Source organism: Hyperolius riggenbachi, chromosome 6, assembly GCF_040937935.1.
Source record: "Hyperolius riggenbachi isolate aHypRig1 chromosome 6, aHypRig1.pri, whole genome shotgun sequence".
NCBI classification, from domain to species: Eukaryota; Metazoa; Chordata; class Amphibia; order Anura; family Hyperoliidae; genus Hyperolius; species Hyperolius riggenbachi.
Genome location: NC_090651.1, coordinates 365,772,524 through 365,793,292, shown reverse-complemented (window position 1 = coordinate 365,793,292; position 20,769 = coordinate 365,772,524). Strand labels below are relative to the sequence as shown.

General features: G+C 42.9%; 1 protein-coding gene across 1 annotated transcript in view; it reads left to right on the top strand.

The window, feature by feature from the left end:
- LOC137521916 (IgGFc-binding protein-like) overlaps positions 1 to 20,769 on the top strand; it is a 237,839-nt gene that overhangs the window by 192,616 nt on the left and 24,454 nt on the right. Inside the window, exons 39-41 of the mRNA XM_068241793.1 lie at positions 5,439 to 6,019; positions 10,315 to 10,879; positions 16,145 to 16,719. Of these exons, the coding sequence (XP_068097894.1) occupies positions 5,439 to 6,019; positions 10,315 to 10,879; positions 16,145 to 16,719 (1,721 nt within the window). The remainder of the gene's footprint in view (positions 1 to 5,438; positions 6,020 to 10,314; positions 10,880 to 16,144; positions 16,720 to 20,769) is intronic.

Here is a 20,769-nt window from a genome sequence, read left to right as displayed (position 1 = left end):
ATGGTTGACGGCAGGTGAATATCTTGCAAATGCATGCAAAGAGCATCCTAGTGACAATGGACATGGTCTATCCTCATAGGCTAGCACTGATTCTTAGGGATGGTTAGAAATGCCGATTTCCAATCTTGCTGAATTTTTGCTTACCTCCAATGCTGATTACTGCTAACTGCTTCCCATGTACCACTTTCTGCGTATTTCCGCATTCCAATGCAGACTTTCGCCAAAATTTTTGCTACAATTTCCACATTCTCTGATAGGCTGGTACTCTCTATGTCTTCTGATTGTCTTAAAATCACCAAAAATTGGTAAGCAGAGTTCCGCGAAAAAACGCTCTCTCTGATTGGCTTATTCATTCCTACTTTCTGACTCTGGCTTAAACTTATATTGCTAATGCGGATTTTCTCCATCTAAATCCTCGTTATCTGATTGGTTTATTGATTTTAAGTCTTCTGATTGGCTTAAAATTACTGCATAGCAGCATAGCGGTAAGCAGTTTTTCCATGGAAATTACCGCAGGTTCTGCAAAAATCCACTTAGCGCATGCGCATTTTCACGTTTCGCATTCCGATGGAAACATGGATTTCCGATTAGAAATGCAGAAATTTCATTTCCCCAGAATCTAAATGAGCATCCCTATTGATCTTTATGGCCTCCGTCGCCATCTGGTCAATCCGGAAAAATTGTGCAGGACCCATCCTTGCATTCCACTTGTGGGAACACATTGAATGGATCTGCTATGCATGGAGTGATGTGAACATATCCTATTGCTTAACATAGGATTCTTTGCATCCATTACGATCCATTCCAATGTGCTCCGCTAAGCAGAATGATTTATCTGCCAGTGTGAAAGGAGCCTTAAGGTAAGCATACGATATTCAGTAATTTTATTAGATTAGAAGTTAGAGTCAATAAAAACATCAAATGTTATAAAAGTCTATAAAAAAGTAAGGTCCCTATTTAACCGTGTTTTATCAATGTGGTGGGAGAGCAGTTGAAAGAGGCTAAAAGAGAAAGTGTGGCTCCACAACTTTGTAATAGAGCAAGCACCTGAGGACGTGTGAGTGTTATTTAGTGATGGTCGTAATTACAATTACGCAAAATTTGGCGTACATTTTTGCAATTACGTCTATGCATAGTTAAGATTTGTAGATTAAATGAATTTGGTATAATCATTCGTAATTTCACATAAATTTTCACGTAATTTTTGCATAACTTTGTGCCAACTTTAGCGGTGAATAGCAAAGCTCCCATACATGCTATTGTTTACCAAAACTGCTTCATATGTTAAAGAAATGAGTGGGTACAAGTAAAAAAAAATGTTTTCAAAAAGACCTTGTAGTTACAATTTTAATAATCCAATTTTCCGTTGCTATTAACCGCTAAATTCAGCACAAAATTACACGAAAATTATGCAAAAATGTATGTGAAATTACGAATGATTACAATTACAGACAAAACTAATTATAATTTTTCCCAAACTTTTGCCATACGATTTTGCACTGTAATAGGGAATTTCGATGCAAAATTGTGTCAATGCTAAATACAGTATGTGCTCATCACTGATGTTATTAGATCAAATCTCAATTTAAAATACATGTAAACTCATACAAATAAGAAGTATGTTTCTTCCAGATGTTGCTGTCACTTACAGTAAGTAGTAGAAATCTGATATTCTCGATGGGTTTTGGGTTAGTCCATCTCTTCATAGGGGATTCTCAGCATGGCCTTTATTCTTTATAAAGACACTCTCTGAAAAATATTTACATTTAAAAGATGCTGGCCAGCGTCCCTGCTCACCGTGGAAAGAGCAACTGTCATTCTCTAAGTGCTTTTGAAAATAAAGAAAACCCTTTGAACCCCCCATGAGGAGATGGGCTAGTCGTTTTTTTACTACTTACTGTAAGTGACAGCAACATAGCAGAAAAGTAATTTCTAGCTCATTTTACTCTGGAAGAAACATACTTCTTATTTGTATATGTTTACATATTGTATATTTTATATTTTAAGATTTTCATGACAGTGGTCCTTTAAAAATTATCCAAAATAAGGTTTGCCATACACCTTCAAGAATAGAGCTGAACTGAGTAGGTTGTGTAAATTTTGCATACATTTTCGCAATTATGCCTATGCATAAATACGATTTGTAAATTCAATCGATTTTGTATAATAATTTGTAATTTCACATACATTTTCACATAATAATTTTAACGTAATTTTGTGCCAAGCAGTAAATAGCAAAGCCCCCATACATGCTATTGTCACCACAATTGCTACATATGTTGTGGAGAATAGTGAGTACAAGTTAAAATATTTTTATTTTTAAAACGACCTAGTTTTTGAGAAAATCGATTTTAAAATGCAAAGATTTTTTTTTGTAAACTCAAAAAAATTACAGTTTAAAAACCATTTTTCCTTTGCATTTTTAAAATCTATTTTCTCAAAAAATATAAAATATTTTTGAAAACTTATTTTTTTTGACTTGTACCCACTATTCTCCTTAATATACATAGCAATTTTGGTGGCAATAGCAAGTATGGGGGCTTTGCTATTAACCGCTAAATTCGGCACAAATTTACACAAAATAGTATGCAAAATTACGAATTATTACAATTACAGACAAAATTAATTATGATTTTTCTCAAAATTTTGCATTACGATTTTGCATCATAATTTTGAATTGTCGATGCAAAATTACGCCCATGTGAAATTTGTGCTCATCACTAGTGTTATTAGATCCAATCTCTGTTAAAAATGAGCCAATACAAGGTTTGCCATACACACTCAAGAACAGAGCTGAACTGAACAGGTTGCCCAAAGGTCAGAATTTGCCAGCCTCACTTGGATCATATCAAAGCATACTGAAGGTTAGACAGAGGTGCTTATATTAGTGGCTAGACCAGGGGTAGGCAAACTATGGCCCACAATTTCATTTGGCCCACCGATGCAGAGCCGGATGATGTGTATCCCCAGGTGGTGAACTGGCTTGCAGTGATTAATGGACACCATGCCAGTTCACCGGCCGCAGCCTACAGCTCACCTCCGGGAGTCTGTGGTATCCAGCACGCAGAGCAGGGCTATGGCAAAATGGCATCCGAATGTCAGCACTAGAGACTATTTGTGTCTCCAGTGCAGGGCTTCGGGCACCATTTTCTTGTAGTCCTACTCTGCCTGTCAGCTTGGGAGTTTTGCAGCTGGACTTGCTGCAGTAAGATGATCTGGGAGCTGCTGCAGTAAGATGATCTGGGAGCTGCTGCAGGAAGATGATCAGGGAGCTATGCTGGAGGAGAGGAGTCTTCTGCCAGGCGAGTAAATGTTTTTTCTTTACGGGTGCACGATTAGCACCAGATTATTAGGGGGCACTAATGAGAGGAGGATAAAAGAGCGTATTTTCTGGTGAAACGCTGCGGCATTATCTGTATTTTCTGGGGAAATGCTGGGCCATTATATGTATTTTCTGGTGAAACGCTGCCACATTATCTGTATTTTCTAGGTAAACGCTGTGCCATTATGTGTATTTTCTGGTGAAATGCTGCATCATTATGTGTATTTTCTGGGGAAATGCTGGGCCATTATATGTATTTTCTGGTGAAACGCTGCCACATTATCTGTATTTTCTAGGGAAATGCTGTGCCATTATGTGTATTTTCTTGTGAAACACTACACCAATATGTGCATTTTCCGGTGAAATGCTGCTGCGTTATCTGTATTTTCTGGGGAAACGCTGCTGTATTATCTGTATTTTCTGGGGAAATGTTGGTGCATTACATATATTTTGGTAGGAGAGGAGTAAGAAAAGGCGGAAGTTGGCACTGCTGGCAACTGTGTTTATTTTCAATAAGTGGTAACACGTCAGAAAGTACATGTGAAGCAAAAATTGCACGTACCGTGGTGTTGGAGGCTGTGAGCTGGTGGTGGGTGCTGGGCACAGAATAGCCTTACGGCCATTTTGCGCTGTCAGTGCGCTTCTACGGAGGCTGTACAGACAGCGCAAAATGGCTGTAAGGCTATTCTGTGCCCAGCACCCGCCACCAGCTCACAGCCTCCAACACCACGGTACGTGCAATTTTTGCTTCACATGTACTTTCTGACGTGTTACCACCTATTGAAAATAAACACAGTTGCCAGCAGTGCCAACTTCCGCATCTTCTTACTCCTCTCCTACCAACGTGTATCCACCAAGCCAGAGCACGTTGGCCGTGTCAAAAGAGGCTGTGCATCCCGCCAATACTCCTCTGCATGCAGCGTGAACTGTAGTGCCGACTCTTTTCTTTGCCTCCCTCTCACTCCAATACTGCATTACATATATTTTCTGGCAAAATGCTACAGCATTATGCATATTTTGTGGCAAACGCTGCCAAATGATGTTTCTTGCTGTCTGAGGGGGTTCTGCCTGTTGTCCCTGGGCCTTTGCTGTGTGGTGCCAAAGAAGTCTGGCTGCAGCCATTTGCTGTTTGTGGGTGGAGGGAACGTTGTCTAATTACCTTTAGGGTCACTGTGCCTGTGTTTAGGGAGAAAAATTGGGCCCACTGTCTTCGCAGTACACTATTATGCTAGTTAGCTCTGCCCACATCCTGTTATGGCCACACCCATTTCACTTCACACACTGCATTCCTATTCTGTTCCTTCCTTCCCCCCTTCCCCTGCTGGCTCTTGAGAATCCCATGTGGCCCTTGACTCCAAAAGTTTGCACATCCCTGGACTAGACAGTGGTTAAGGTCTCTGCATTTGACATAGGAGGCTAGTTTTCAAATCTTATCTGACAGCAGTAACTATTTACTAAGGAATCCTTAAACCAGACTCCGCAGTGTGGCCTACTGTCCTTACTGGCTGCAGTTCTCAAATGCGTTGAGTCTGATGTGAGAAAATATACAAGTGATAGTATTATTTTATTAATGGTTGTGTGACTGCCGAGAGCTACACAAGAATTCCTGTTTTATGGAGAGTTGGTCTCCTAATCAGGGAAATAAGGCAAAACGGAATAGTATAATTTTCAGCAGAAAATAATGTTAAAGTGGACCCAAACCAAACATTTTTTTAATTCAAAATATTTAGTTGCAACACTCTAACACATACGAAGATAAATAAACACTCCTTCAAGCCTATGAGCATTTCAGTGCATGCTTTTCACCCTTCTTTTTTCATAACGGGGGTTATGCTGGGGGCAGCCATTAGCAATTCCTCCATTGCTGGACACTACCTACTCCAGCATTTTGCCAGATTCTGTCCCGGCAATTTGAAAGGAAGGGAGGGGTTTCTCCAATAAATGTAAAATATTTAAAATTTGTCATCATGCAGCTGAAAAAAGGCTGCTATTTATTGTTATAATTTAGAAAATACATTTTATTTCTGAAATCTTGTATTTTTAATTTGGGTCCACTTTAAGTGCCTTCAATAAAGTTTATTTGTATGACAATAATTTAATCTGGAATATTTTTCAGCTAAGATTTGCGAGGACCAAAACAGCCATTACAACATCTGTGGAAATGCTTGTCCTGCAACTTGCTTCAACAGAAATGCTCCAGTCACATGTTCAAAACCATGCATGGACACCTGCCAGTGTAATAACGCCATGGTCCTCAGTGGAGACAAGTGCATACCCATTTCATCCTGTGGCTGCCAGTATAACGGGCTGTATTATCAGCCTGATCAGTCCTGGTATGATGACAACTGTGGCGTTCTCTGTAGGTGTGATTCAGTCTTAGGGACTGTAGACTGTCAATCCACCAGCTGCAAAGACAGTGAAAAATGTACGTTGGTCAATGGAATACGAGGCTGCTACCCAACCCAATATTCAACTTGCAAGGTCCATGATCCTCATTACAAGACGTTTGATGATAATAGATACCAATTCATAAGCACTGGAGAATATAAACTTGCTGAAACAATATCTAACAACAACTCATTCTTGACCCCATTCTTGACCAATATTCAAAAGGATCACCGGGGCACAAAGGATGTGACCCTATATGTCTACAACAAGACCATAACCATGAGTAAAGACCACCCAAAACAGATAAAGGTAAATAATGCATTTATCTTAAAACAGCTTTTGGCAATATAAAAAAAGACAAAAAAACAAAAACACAAGTATGTTCTAATTAGTAAGAAGTGGATTGTTTTAGTAGAATGAAAATGGTACACAAAGGGCCATATCCTATTCAAGGTGATCAGTAGCTTGCAGATGCAAGCTACTTATCACCTTGCCATCGCGCGAGGATTACCGGCAAATCCTATTGCCCATATCCTTCGCGCGATGGCCGATCGTTAGAGAGCATTACTCAGGCGAAAGCCTGAGCGATGCTCCCTATTACCGGGCGATGGGGAGTGAGGTTTACGCTGTGGTGCTGTCCATCAGCACCACGGCCTCACTCCCCACACATGTGCACTCGCCCGCCGAACATTGCCGCCATCTTCCGCCGCAGCATCTGGGGGTCTCCTTTAATAAGGAGACCCCCAGAGCTCCCCGTCGGGTCGCCGCACAGTTTAGAAGTCCCCGCGCAGTTCTGCAAAGGCTCCCCTGTAATATGTACCGCCGCCGATCACCCGCCGCCTCTCGCCGCAAAATCCATCACGTAAATTCGTAATTACAGTGTATGTAACACTGTAATTACTGTCCACATGGAAGGAGCCCGGGCAAAGCATCTTTGAATCTGCAGCCGGGCTCCCCATTAGTCCGCTGTCTGAACCAATAAAATGGCTCAGACAGCGGACCAATGGGGAGCCCGGCTGCAGATTCAAAGATGCTTTGCCCGGGCTCCTTCTATGCGGACAGTAATTACAGTGTTAGATACACTGTAATTACACGACGGATTTTGCGTCGAGAGGCGGCAGGGGATCGGCGGCGGTACATATGACAGGGGAGCCTTTGCAGAGCTGCGCGGGGACTTCTAAACTGTGCGGCGACCTGACGGGGAGCTCTGGGGGTCTCCTTATTAAAGGAGACCCCCAGATGCTGCAGCGACGACGTGCGTTAGCTAGTTTAGACCTGCTTTTTGCAGGTCTAAGCTAACGTTCATGTCTGCCGGGAAGCATCGCTTCCCGGAGACATGATAAGGGTAATTGGATTCCGTGGTAAGAACTCGCTGGGCGAATATATCGCCCAAGCGAGTTCTTTTCCACCTCTGGGGGTCTAAAGTTTAATTAGATTAGGCGATGACCCCATCGCCTAAGTTAAGAACTCGCCAGTGCTTAGCGCTGGCAAGTTCAGCAATAGAATATGGCCCAAAGTGTTAATAGTCCACAATAACTTTGCTTGAGTACCATTAACTGGCTTGTGACCGAGGCGGTGAGAATTTATGCCGTACCTGTTGCTCTCTACCTCTGGTAAAGCTTTCTGTGGTCCTGAGCTGTTCACTGCTCACTGTGGCTGCAGTCTTGGCTGTCATGTGACAGACAAGCTTCCTCCTATGGGTAAGGATCCAGTTTCATTGGCTCTTTACCAGTTGATCATTGTAAACCAATTACAGTGATCACTGAATGGCATAATGAAAAAAAAAAAGAATCTGGTCCTTAAAGGAAACCTGAAGCGAGTAAAATTATTTAAATTTAACACATAACGTAGCTGCAAATGAATGCTCACCATTTTCTTCTTACAGTGATCCCTTCCAGTTCTGACAAGATTTTGTCAGAAGTGAAATATACCAGTTTCTGTCAGTTATACTGTATATCAACAACTATCAGTTACAACTGAATGTGCAAGGTATGTCCATGTTTCCCTATGGCTCAAGTGTGTGGTATTACAGTTCAACAGTGTGCTGACCAGGAAGCTGTTATGGACTAAAGACCAAAAATGCTAACTTTGATGCAAAAATTACTTTTGCAAAATATTAAGCAAAAGCAGAGGCCCAATTAACTACTACTAATGAGTTTTCTCCTAGGAGATAACTTTTCATCTTGTTTTTAAAATAACTTTTTAGCGCTGTGCAATTGAAAAAGTATTAAAAAGAAGGAGAAAAAGTACTGCCAAAATATTATATTTAAATATTTTCTTGCTTGGTGAGGGTTTAATTTGTATTTGACAAGTTGTTAAAATATCACCTAGGAGAAAACTGAGGAGCAAAAGTTAATTGCATGTGGACCATAATCTTATGAATGTGTCACAACTCTGTAAGGTCTTGTTTTCAGCTATGTCATTAACCACTTCAGCCTTCAGTCGTTTTCACTTTATGCATCCGAGCAATTATCACTGCCCATTTATTAGCCTATAACTTTATCACTACTTATCACAATGAACCAATCTATATCTTGTTTTTTCCACCACCAATTAGTCTTTCTTTGGGTGGTACATTTTGCTAAGAGGCACTTTACTGTAAATGCATTTTAACAGGAAGAATAAGAAAAAAATGGAAAAAAATTATAATTTCTCAGTTTTCGGCCATTATAGTTTTAAAATAATACATGCCTCCATAATTAAAACCCATGTATTGTATTTGCCTAATAGTCCCGGGTATTACACAATTTAAATTAAATCCCTATCACACTGTATCGCGACAATATTTTATTTGGAAATAAAATTGCATTTTTTTCTGTTTTGCATCCATCACTATTTACGAGCTTATAATTAAAAAAAAAATAGAAACATTTCATCTTTACATTGATATTTAAAAAGTTTAACCACTTTACCCCCGCGCGTACGTATTTCTCCGCCCCTTTTTCCATCCTTTAAAAACCAGGGACGGAGAAACACGTACTTTCCGCGTTCCCGACGCTGCCCGCGCTCCCGCTCGTAAACACGCCGCCCGCCGCTAGTAAACACGCCGCCGCCCGCTCGCCCAGAGATCAATGAACGGGAAAATCTATTCTCGTTCGTTGATCTAAGCCCCGCAATGATCAGCTGCTCTCCTATTGGCAGCGCGATCATTGTGAGAAAAAAACTCACGTGTCCAGCCTCCTTATTCTTCCTCCAAGCTTCCGGAAGGAAGCTTGGAGGTCGCATTAAAACAAAAAGTTACTGTGGCCATCTTGTGGCCAAATAGTAAACTACACCCTACACATTTTTCACATACAAATAAATGACTTTTACACATAAAATTAACTCATTACCTCCCACACTCCCCATTTTTTTTTTTTTTGTAATTAAAAAAAAATTAAAAAATTTACAATTAAAAAAAATACATAAATAGTTACCTTAGGGACTGAACTTTTTAAATATTTATGTCAAGAAGGTATAACACTGTTACTTTATAAACTATGGGCTTGTAATTAGCAATGGACGCAAAACTGAAAAAAATGCACCTTTATTTCCAAATAAAATATTGGCGCCAAACATTGTGATAGGGACATAATTTAAATGGTTTTATAACCGGGACAAAAGGGCAAATACGTTTCATGGGTTTTAATTACAGTAGCATGCATTATTTAAAAACTATAATGGCCGAAAACTGAAAAATAATTATTTTTTTCCCCACATTTTTCCTATTTTCCCATTAAAACACATTTAGAAAAAAATTATTCTTGGCATAATGTCCCACCTAAAGAAAGCCTAATTGGTGGCGGAAAAAACAAGATATAGTTCATTTCATTGCGATAAGTAATGATAAAGTTATAGATGAATGAATGGAAGGAGCGCTGAAAGGTGAAAATTGCTCTGGTGCTCAGGGGGTAAAACCCCTCAGTGGTGAAGTGGTTAAACCCCTAGGTAAATATTTACGTTTTTTTTTTATTGTAATTTTTTATGATTAAACATTTTATTTGGGTATTTTTGGGAGGGTGGGATGTAAATAGTAATTTGTTTATGTAAATATGTGATTATTTATTTTTTTACATGTAGATGTAGTTTTACTCTTTGGCCACAAGATGGCCACAAGATGGCAACCTTGAGTTTGTTTACATGACATCACTCTAAGCGTAACATGTATGCTTAGAGGGACGTAGGGGGACATAAGATGCAGGAAAAGCAAGGCTTCCGAGAGAAGCAGTCACTTTTTCTGCCGGGGAGAGTAATCAATCATCGGGCACCATGACCCAATTGATTGATTCCTGGGCTAACGATCCGCAGCCAGGAGCGCGCAGGAGCGCACATGGCCTTCTGGACGTAGCTTCTACGTCCAAAAGGCTTAAATGGTTAAATAGTGTTTTTATGCATTTTTGTTCTTGACCCCTATGGTGGTTTTTCTTTTTACAGCATTGAAACAACAAATACCATAATACAATCATAAATACCCCACTTTCTTTTATCACTCCATTTTTTCTATAATAAAAACCTATTCATTCTTAACAGTGAGTGTCAGGCTCAAATTATTGTTTTATTGTATTCTGAGTGAATTATTTTTTTTCTCCTATGAACATTCACGTTGTTTGATTTCTGTCTCCTAGGTTGATGGAGTTCTTGTTGCCTTACCCTGGTACTTAAAACTCACTAAGGTCATTTCTTATATCTCTGGAGATCGTGTTGTTCTCCTAACAGATTTTGGTTTAAAGATGACTTATGATGGATGGAACAATGTGGATATGACAATTCCGAACACCTACAAAGGAGCCGTAAAGGGATTGTGTGGGAACTACAATGGGAACTCCTCAGATGACTTTATCACTGAAAAAGGTGTAACTGCCAAAACTGGGGATGAATTTGCCAGTTTCTGGAGCGTAAGAGAGACAGAAGGGAACACAAGTGGTTGTTCAGATTGTCCAAAGTGTACAGAGAAAGACAAGGACATCTATAAGGCAGAAAAATACTGTGGACTTCTCACAAAAGCTGAAGGACCATTCAGCCAGTGCCATAAAGCCATTGACCCGGCTCCTTATTTCAGCAACTGTCTGTTTGATGCATGTGCTTATAAAGGGCATCAGTCCGCTGTTTGTTCCAGCCTGGCAGACTATGTATACGATTGCCAAAGAAATGGCTCTACAATCAAACCATGGAGGACACCATCTTTTTGTGGTAAGCAATTTTTTGGGAAAAATATTTTTCTATTTTTATATAGTAGAGGTAATCCCTGGGATAATTAAGTTTGGTGTTGAATACACCCGCTGATAAAAACTGCATGCTTGTCGCGATGATGCCACTTCCGTACTAAAGGAAAAGAAGACAGAGAGTGCAGATAGCTTGTTGTGTGGGATATTTTTTGGCAGTTAGTAAACTTAGAGGTGGACCTTGGTGGTACAATGGCGACAGTGTAAACACAGAGGGAGACAGTTGTAGATGGAGGAGTCACAGAGGAGGAGAGTGGTGGTGCACAGGGGGCACAGTTGAGGCACAAGGGACAGAGGGGTACAGGGAGGCACAGGGGTACAAGGAGGGGAGAGACACTGGAGGCAAAGGGGGTGCAGTGTTCCAACTTATAAATTAATCTTAAGAAAAAAACTACAGTTTCTATCATGTTCATTTTGCCAGGGACTTATTGTAAATTTCCTGCACTGCCCAAAACAGCCCTCGGGGATTACCGCGTTAGTATGCAGTAATCCCCGTCTGGCAGCCATCCAAGCAGGAAGTGACACTCACTTCCTGTTGGCAAATCGATGACGTGCGCAGAAGCGTATTGCTAAAATACACTTCTCCCCATGTGCTGCGTAAAAAACTGCGGTGGTTTAAAAACATATGTGCCTCCATGGAGCTGCACAGTAGCGTAGGTAGTGTACTTTAGATGGTACTTCTGGCTTAGCGCACCGCACTGCAGGCAATGTGAATTCCCCCATAAACTTTCAATGCCCTAGCAGTAGGTTGTGGTAAAATGCCGCACCACACCGCACCAGTGTGAAAGAGACCTCAACATCATTTCCCCAAAGATAACAGTAAAAAGAACAGTAGGAGGAGCCCAAAAAAGTATAAATACATTAGGTTTAAATAAGAAGACTTTAATAAGTGCACTTAAAGAGGCACTATGGCGAAAAATAGTAAAATTTTAAATATGTGCAAACATATGCAAATAAGAAGTACATTTTTCAAGAGTAAAATGAGCCATAAATTACTTCTCTCCTATGTTGCTGTCACTTACAGTAGCAGAAGTGACAGGTTTTGGACTAGTCCATCTCTTCATAGGGCATTCTCAGGGATTTATTTATTTCCAAAAGCACCTAGTGAATGGCAGTTGGTCTGTCCAACTGCCAAAAAACTGTGTAGTGAGCAGGGAAGCTGGCCAGCATAATTGTTTAATTCCTTTTTAGGGACTATCTTTATAAAGAATAAAAGCCTTGCTGAGAATCCCCTATGTAGAAATTGGACTAGTCCAAAACCTGTCGGTAATGTCAGATTTCTACTACCTACTGTAAGTGACAGCAACATAGGAGAAAAGTAATTTATGGCTCGTTTTACTCTGGAAAAAAATGTACTTCTTATTTGTCCATGTTTGCACATATTTTACATTTTACAATTTTTCGCCATAGTGCCTCTTTAACCTATATACTTGTCAGAGCCCAACCCCACAACAAAAGCCTGTGGTAGCTGCACCTGCAAGCCGTAATGTTGTCACTCTCAAAGTTCTTTCAACTCTCTGGTGTTCACAGCCATTCTGCATCTCGCTCACATCACCCCTGGAATTTCCTCCCCCTGATCTCTGGTGTGATCTCCTCACTGGTCCTCCATTCCATATCCTCTCACACCTGTCTGCCTTTCAACTTTAATTTTAATCCATTGGGATTTGGACAGCTAGGTCCTGTCATTTTCCTTTTTGGAAATTATCATATTGGCCACACTACTTGACCAGTTCGCAAGGACATGTTTACAGTAGCAAAGTTTAGTACATTTCCTAACCCTTTAGCAGCCCCAGGTGAAAGTTGCAAAATTTGCCACCTAGTATCCAGAAGGGAACACGAAACAATACTGGTGTGCCCAACTAATGTTCTTCAGTAGAGATGGCTCGAACCTCCGATTTTTGGTTTGCGAACCGCGAACGCAAACTTCCGAAAAAGTTCGCGAACTGGCGAACATTGTCAACCGCAATGTGCTTCAATGGGCAGGCGAATTTGAAAAACTACAAACACTGTTACTGGCAACAAAAGTCATGGAAAAGATGTTTCAAGGTGTCTAACACCTGGAGGGGGGCATGGCGGAGTGGGATACACACCAAAAGTCCCCAGGAAAATTACGGATTTGAGGCACAGCAGGGTTATAATCCCTAAAGGGCAGAAATCACATTGCATTCCTAAATTGGAGGCCTAAAGTGCTTGAAAACATCTTGCGTGTTTAGACATAGATGAGGTAGTGTAAGTAATGTACTGCTTCACACTGACTGACCAAACTCACTGTGTAATGCACCGCCAACAGATGGCTGAGCTGGTGCACACATTGACGAGAGTGCAGGTGATGGCGGCTTTCCAGCCCATATGGTCGGGCTGAGGTAGCTCAATGACAGAACAACAGTGACTGTCCAGCTGATCGAATTTGGTCTGTCCACAATGAAGCAACGACCTTATTATCTTGGAACCCCCCAACACACTCATACAGCCGGTCATTGCTTAATTGTGATACGCAAGCCCATTCACCGCGGCAAAGTAATGATCAAGAAGGGAAATTGACACGTATACATGCCTTTTGTTTTGTTGTTGCAGCCGCAGAGCAGCCAGAAAAATGAGGCAGGCATGTACACGCACCAGAAAAATTATTATAGCAGCACCTGCTAGCAGCGGCCTTAAAAATTCATGAATCCACCTGGAGTCCTGGACCCTGTTGGTGGTGGCGGAGAAGGCAGTCATGCGGCCTGCAGGCATAGATGCAGTGTGGGGAGCGACTTAGTCTTTGGGCAGGCAGTCAAATGGTGTGCAGGCAGAGATGCTGTATGTGGGGACTGACTTAGTCTTCGAGCAGGCCTGTCTGTGTTTTGCAGACCAGGCATCCGTTGGCAGATGAACCCTTGACCCAACGCTGTGTGATTGAGATGACACCACTTGCCTTTCAACATCATGGTACAGTTTAGGTATCGGCTTTTTTGAAAAATAATTGCAGCCTGGTATCTTTCACTGCGGTGTGTGGCTTTGCTTTTGTGTGCTGCTTTTCCTCAGGTGGTCATACCATTGCAGTTTGTGCTTTTTCATCATGTGCCTTTGTAAGGCAGTTGTCCCTACGCGTGTCTTGGTCTTTGCACGGCTCAATATACGGTGGCAGAGAGTACAGATGGCATCGCTCTCATTTGAGGCAGACACACAAAAAAATGTCCACACCGCTGAGCCCTGGGGTGATGGCACTTTGGTGATGGCTGCTGACTGAGTGTAAAGTGGGGTGCCAGAATCAGAGCAGGAGGAGGAAGATATGTCACGCTTCTGTGTGGAAGTTGAGGAAGATGAGGTGTTCTGTGTTAAATAGTCAACTACGTCCTGACAATCTTGGGAGTTTATGGCTTGTGCCTTCTGAACACTGTACGTTGGTCACGGGCCGCACAAAATCACATCAGCACGACCTTGAACAGACCTGCCAGGTGGCCTGCTTCTGCCTCTGCCTTTTGTTTTGTCCATATTGGGTGGTATGAAGTAAAAGGTATGCACTGCCTTGACTAATACAATGTGCAGTCACAGATGCAGTGAAAAGTATACACTGACTGCTGGTATAATAAAATGCACAGTCACACAGATGCAGTGAAAGGTATAAACTGACTGCTGTATAATAAAATGCACAGTCACACAGATGCAGTGAAAGGTATAAACTGACTGCTGTATAATGATGAGATGAATACACTTGAAATCCTATAACGAGAATCTGTTATGGAGGGCAAGTCTGCCATCCATTCAGGTGAAAGGTATGCACTGACTGGTATTATGCAATGTGCAGTCACACAGGTGCAGTGAAAAGGTATGCGCTGACTGCTGTTATATAAAACAGCATGCTGTCGCACAGATGCAGTGAAAAGGTATGCAGTGACTGCTAGTATAAAAATGTGCAGTTATACAGGTGCAGTGAAAGGTATGCAGTGACTGCTGGTATAACAATGTGCAGTCACACAGGTACAGTGAAAGGTATGCAGTGACTGCTGGTATAACAATGTGCAGTCACACAGGTGCAGTGAAAGGTATGCAGTGACTGCTGGTTTAACAATGTGCAGTCACACAGGAGCAGTGAAAGGTATGCAGTGACTGCTGGTATAACAATGTGCAGTCACGCAGGTGCAGTGAAAAGGTATGCAGTGACTGCTGGTATAACAATGTGCAGTCACACAGGTGCAGTGAAATGTATGCAGTGACTGCTGGTATAACAATGTGCAGTCACACAGGTGCAGTGAAATGTATGCAGTGACTGCTGGTATAACAATGTGCAGTCACACAGGTGCAGTGAAAGGTATGCAGTGACTGGTATTTAAAACAGCGTGCGGTCATACAGGTGCAGTGAAAATTGATGCACGGACTGCTGGTATATAAAACAATGTACAGACACACAGATGCAGTGAAAGGTATGCAGTGACTGGTATATAGAACAGCGTGCAGTCACACAGGTGCAGTGAAAATTGATGCACTGACTGCTGGTATATAAAACAATGTGCGGACACACAGACGCAGTGATAGGTATGCAGTGACTGCTGGTATAACAATGTGCAGTCACACAGGTGCAGTGAAAGGTATGCAGTGACTGCTGGTAGAACAATGTGCAGTCACACAGGTGAAGTGCAAATTGATGCACTGACTGTTGGTATATAAACCAGCATGCGGTCACACAGGTGCAGTGAAATGGTGTGCTGAATGTGCTGGGCCTGGCACAGTATAGCAATTAGCAAGGGCCAGCTGCGACAGACAGGGCTGTATATGCAGTGTCAGTGGACCACAAAAAAAAACACATCACAAGAACATTAGCTCTCAAAAGAGCTGTTTTGGTGCTGCTTTTCAGCAACAAATATCAGCAAGGAGCAAGCTAACAGGAGCCTAACTAAGCTCTCCCTATCTCTGCAGCAACCTCTCTCCCTTCTCTCACTAACACAGCAGCACACAAAGAGTGAGAACATGGCCAATGCTGCTGCCTTTTATAAGGGGGGGGGCTCCAGGAGGGAGTGCAGCCTGATTGACTGCCATGTGTCTGCTGACTGTGATGTAGAGGGTCAAAGTTTAGCCCAATGAGGTGGTAAAGGGGGCGGGTCGAACTTGCTGCGAATGCGAACCCTCATTGTTCGCACGAAGAATTTCGCCGGCGAACCGTTCAGGCCATCTCTATTCTCCAGTGTTATCTTTGTAAGTCATCCACCTTGTAAGAACATTTTTTAATTAATTTCATTCATTTATTTTTTTCCAGCAATGAGCTGTCCTACAAATAGTCGTTATGACCTCCTTGGAGATGGTTGCCCAGCTACTTGTTTTGGTCAAATGGCTCCACTGGCCTGCGAGAAGTATTATACTGAAGGGTGCTACTGCAATGATGGCTTCATGTTGAGTGGAGATGACTGCGTACCTCTTTCAAAATGTGGATGTGTCTTTGAGAACATCTACTACAAAGAAGGGCAAGAGTTCTACCCCGATGGCGTGTGCCAGAGGAAATGTTTGTGTGATACAAATGGTATAGTGAGCTGCAAGAACACCGCCTGCGGAGCAGATGAAGAGTGCCGAGTGGCCTATGATGTCCTGGGCTGCCATGCCAAAGAGTTGACGCTATGTAAAGCATTTGGCAATCTCCACTACATCACCCTTGATGGTAAATACTTTGATTTTCAAGGTACCTGCTCCTATAAACTTATTGGAATTAAGAAACACAATGTTGAAGTAACAGTTGAAAATGAACCATATGGCGCCGTGGCAATCACCAGATCTGTGAATGTGAGAATTGGCAAAACAGTCATACATTTGGAAAAAAATAAAGCGTGGAGCATCCTGGTGAGTAATATGACTGAAATATTTAATTTATTTGTTTTTTTAATATACTTTATTTGCAATAGTGAAAAAAATAACACAATTTTGGAGATCAGTCACATCCAATAGATTAAATAGGTTTCTTAAAGAGGAACTTCAGCCTAAACAAACATACTGGGCTCGATTCACAAAGCGGTGCTAACCCAGTTAGAGACTTTGGGCTTGATTCACAAAGCGGTGCAAAGTGTTTGCACGCCAGTGAAAAGCCCCTTATCACGCCTAAACTCACTTTAGGCATGATAAGAAGCAACTCGCGCGAATTTTCCGCGCAACAGCGCACGCGCGCGCGCAGCGTCCCCGCTTCGCGCGAAGCTCCCATTAAGCCCTATGGGACTTTGCGCGCGCACGTACGCGCTTACGCGCGTACGCGCGGAAACTTCTCGCGAGTTAGAGCAAAAATCGGTGATAACTGTAACGATTGTGGGATATCTCCGTGTTCAGCGCACAAAGATGTGCGCTGACACTGCGGAGGTCCTCCACAAGCGTGTCAAGATACTAGAACCCAGCTTTTGGTGCAAGCACCAGTAGAGGGAAAATTCCTGTCGGCAGATGGCGCTGGGGAGTGCAGAGGAACCAATCCTCTGTACCTCCACAAATGCCAGACAGGAATTTGTACGAAGCGCAGAACGCAATCGCAAGAGAGGCGATTGCGAATGAGAACGAGCAAAGGGACAGATTGTATGTGTGTGCGCCAATCTAGTCGCCACCCCGCGACCGCGCATACACAACAGCAGATATGAAATAGGAACGCGATCGCGAGAGGTGCGATCGCCAGACGTGACACAAGGCAGATCAGAACAGAATACGAGGTTAGCAAAGGCACAGCAAATAATACAATGAGAATATACGGAAAATAATAAACGCTAGCTAACCGCGAACACCGCACTCATTCGCAACAGTGCACGCGGTTATGCGCGGTCTCCACGTGATAAGCACAATAGAGACAAACACGCCTAACTAACCATCAACAGACAAACACGAAACAAAGAACGTGAACGCTTGCTTAACGGTTACCTCACCGAGCCTACAGCAAGCGCCCATATCAGACAAGACAGACAAACGAGAAACAGGAACTAGGCAGAAAGGATCCACCGCTCTTCCGCCAGAGCAAGTGCGATCCAAGCAGGAACACAGATCAGAAAGATCCACAGCCGCTAACGCTAGCGGCTAGTGCGATCTAAACAAGACAGATCAGATGAGGTAGCCGGTAGCAACCGCTGCTCCAGCTTACACTCCAGGAACTCAGATCAGAAGGATCCACAGCCGCTACCGCTAGGGGCTAGTGAGATCCAAACAAGACAGAGCGATTCGCTATCAACCGCCGCTGGTGACAGCGCAATCGCGACAGACAAGACAGAATAGGCAGTACAAATTATACACAAACTGACTGCACTAACTAGGAATGCAAGGAGCACTCCCCAAGAATTAACTATACTAAGATAGCAGTGGCTGACACTCCAGGTGAGTCCAGCAGGAACAAACCTCTATGAGCAGCGAAGCATTGTGGGACACACATACTACTTATAGTACACGCCTCCAATGAATGTGGCCAGGCAATTTGCATGACAACGTATGCAAATTCCTCAGCAAGCACAAGCTGCAAAACTGACAGAAGGCCTTCTTTCCAGAGTCCTGCAGCATGCAGACCTGAATAATGATCAAAAGGCTGCCTGCCTGCGCAGGCAGCTGAGCGGATCGTTACAGTACCCCCCCCCCCCTCTAGGGACGAATTCCAGACGTCTTTCAAAACTGGCATTACCAAAAAACTCTAACTGAAGACTCATGAAGGTCGGGGCAGCCCGACAAGGTCCAATTCCAGAGTCAGTCCACCCGAAACCGACCTCATCGGAAACAGAAGCCACCGAAACATGCCCATCAGTACTACCAGTCTTAGCGTAACACCCATCAGGACTGTGGATACCAGAGAAAAAGCCATCGACCCCCTCCAGACAATACCCACCACCTTCCAAGGAGCGTCCGAAAATACCAAACCTGCCACAATACCTGTTCGAAGTGTCCCTTACAACACAAAAGCCACCATTGATCTTATCCAGGGGACCAAGCAAAATCTCTCCCGGAATCTCCCAAAACCTTTTGAAGCTCCACAGAGATCCCAAGAGGGCAGAACAATCACCAGGCTCACATGGAGAATTACCAAGAACCCCCATGGAACCAATGACAATTCCGGATTCAGAATTACGAGGACACCCATCAAGATCAAGACTTTGAGGGACCACTTCTGGGCATGCAAGCAGGCAGGCTAAATCAGAGCATGTCTCCACCGAGGAAGCATCTGAGTACGCTGGTAACCGAGGCACACTTGGGCTTTCTGGGTCACAGAGCACACTGGGGTACACCAGCACAGGAGAAACCTCAGTACATGTCGGGGAACTGCCAGCCTCAGAGTCCGGCACGACAAGACCAAAACCAGTACCGGACAGAGAATCATCATGAGTGGAGGTCACAGGCACTGGACTTTCACAAGAAGACTCGGATACAAATTCAGAAATTTCTGTGACAATAATATCATCATTGACTACATATGAGTGAAGCTCCATCAGAGCTGAAAAGGTAGCCAGCAAGGCAGCAATGCCTACGGAAGAGGGTAACACCTCAGAAGGACTTGGGGGGCAGGAGACATCTCCTACAAGTTCTGCACCCTTTGGGAGGAACTCGGAGACCTCCAGAACATCTTTTTTCAAGTTTTCTCGGAAGGATTCTGAACTATCCATGTTACAGGGCAAAACTGGAACTTTATTTTGTGGACAGGGCAGATGTCCCAGGAATGGTTCCACCATAACCTGAGACTGGATCTCATCATCATGAGGGGAATGTGCAGGTATATTTACTGGAACACACACTGACTCCCTAAATTCATTCTCACTGTACCCAGAATTCTGTGTGGCAGTCAAACTAGCTTGTAACTCCAAAACTGCAGAAAAACAGGTGAGTATAGTGGCAATACCTAGACGAGCCTCTAGGGACACTGCAGGAGACTCTAAACAAGGCCATCTTAACTCATCCAGAGTACAGGGTGCAGAATCAGCACTTTCCTCAGAACAAGAAAGGGACTCACAAATGTCAGTGTGATTGGACATCATATTGTTATTCATGGTACAGGGCAGGCTCAGAGAAACTTTCTCTGGACCCAGCAGAGATGTTTCAGAGTCAGATTCGCAAAACCGAAGCGCTGTCTCACTCTTAGATTCGGCTAACAATGTCAAATCCGAGGAGCCAGAACGCAAAACCTGCGAATCCAAGATCGCTTTAGGTTGTGAAACTGACGCTTCCATAGCGCAAATCTCCGCGATCTGCGGAGCAGACTGCAAGGCATCTAGGGTCGAAACACTGGAGCAATTGTCCCCAGGCAACGGGCCCTTACAGGTGTGAACAGGGTGAGACAGAGACTCATCTGCAGAAGAAATAGCGACATCAACAGAATAAACTTTATTAGGCATATTAATTTCACTTTTGATGCTGCATAGTTTAGGAATTTTTCCCATAGCAGGATCATAGATGGAAGATCTTAAAGATCTGTTCTTAGATGGCAAGGGATCCCACATATCTTTGAGAAAACTGGCACATTCATGTTGATCACAATCTGCAGGAACATCTGAGAAACAGGCATTACATCGCATAGATTCAAACTTCACGCAATCAGGAGAGAATCTTTCAAGATTCGCACAAGAATCAACCACAGTAGTGCACCCATTCATGTCAGGTCGCACAATATCTAGACTCACATGCTTTACCCCAGAAAGGCAGGAACAATCATCCGATAACGATGTCTCTTTATTGAAGTCAATTGATTGGTGTGTGTGCAATTCATCCAAAATCGTCTGCCACACATAAGTCACCGGATTCACAAAACATTCATCACACTCATCAGAGTCAATCAAAGCGTACACCGAATCAAGACAAGCATAAAGAATCTCTGCGCTTTTTGCGATGTAAAAATCGCAAAACGCCTTCCAATCAATCTCGAACTCCTCAATTAATGCTCCAATATCCCAT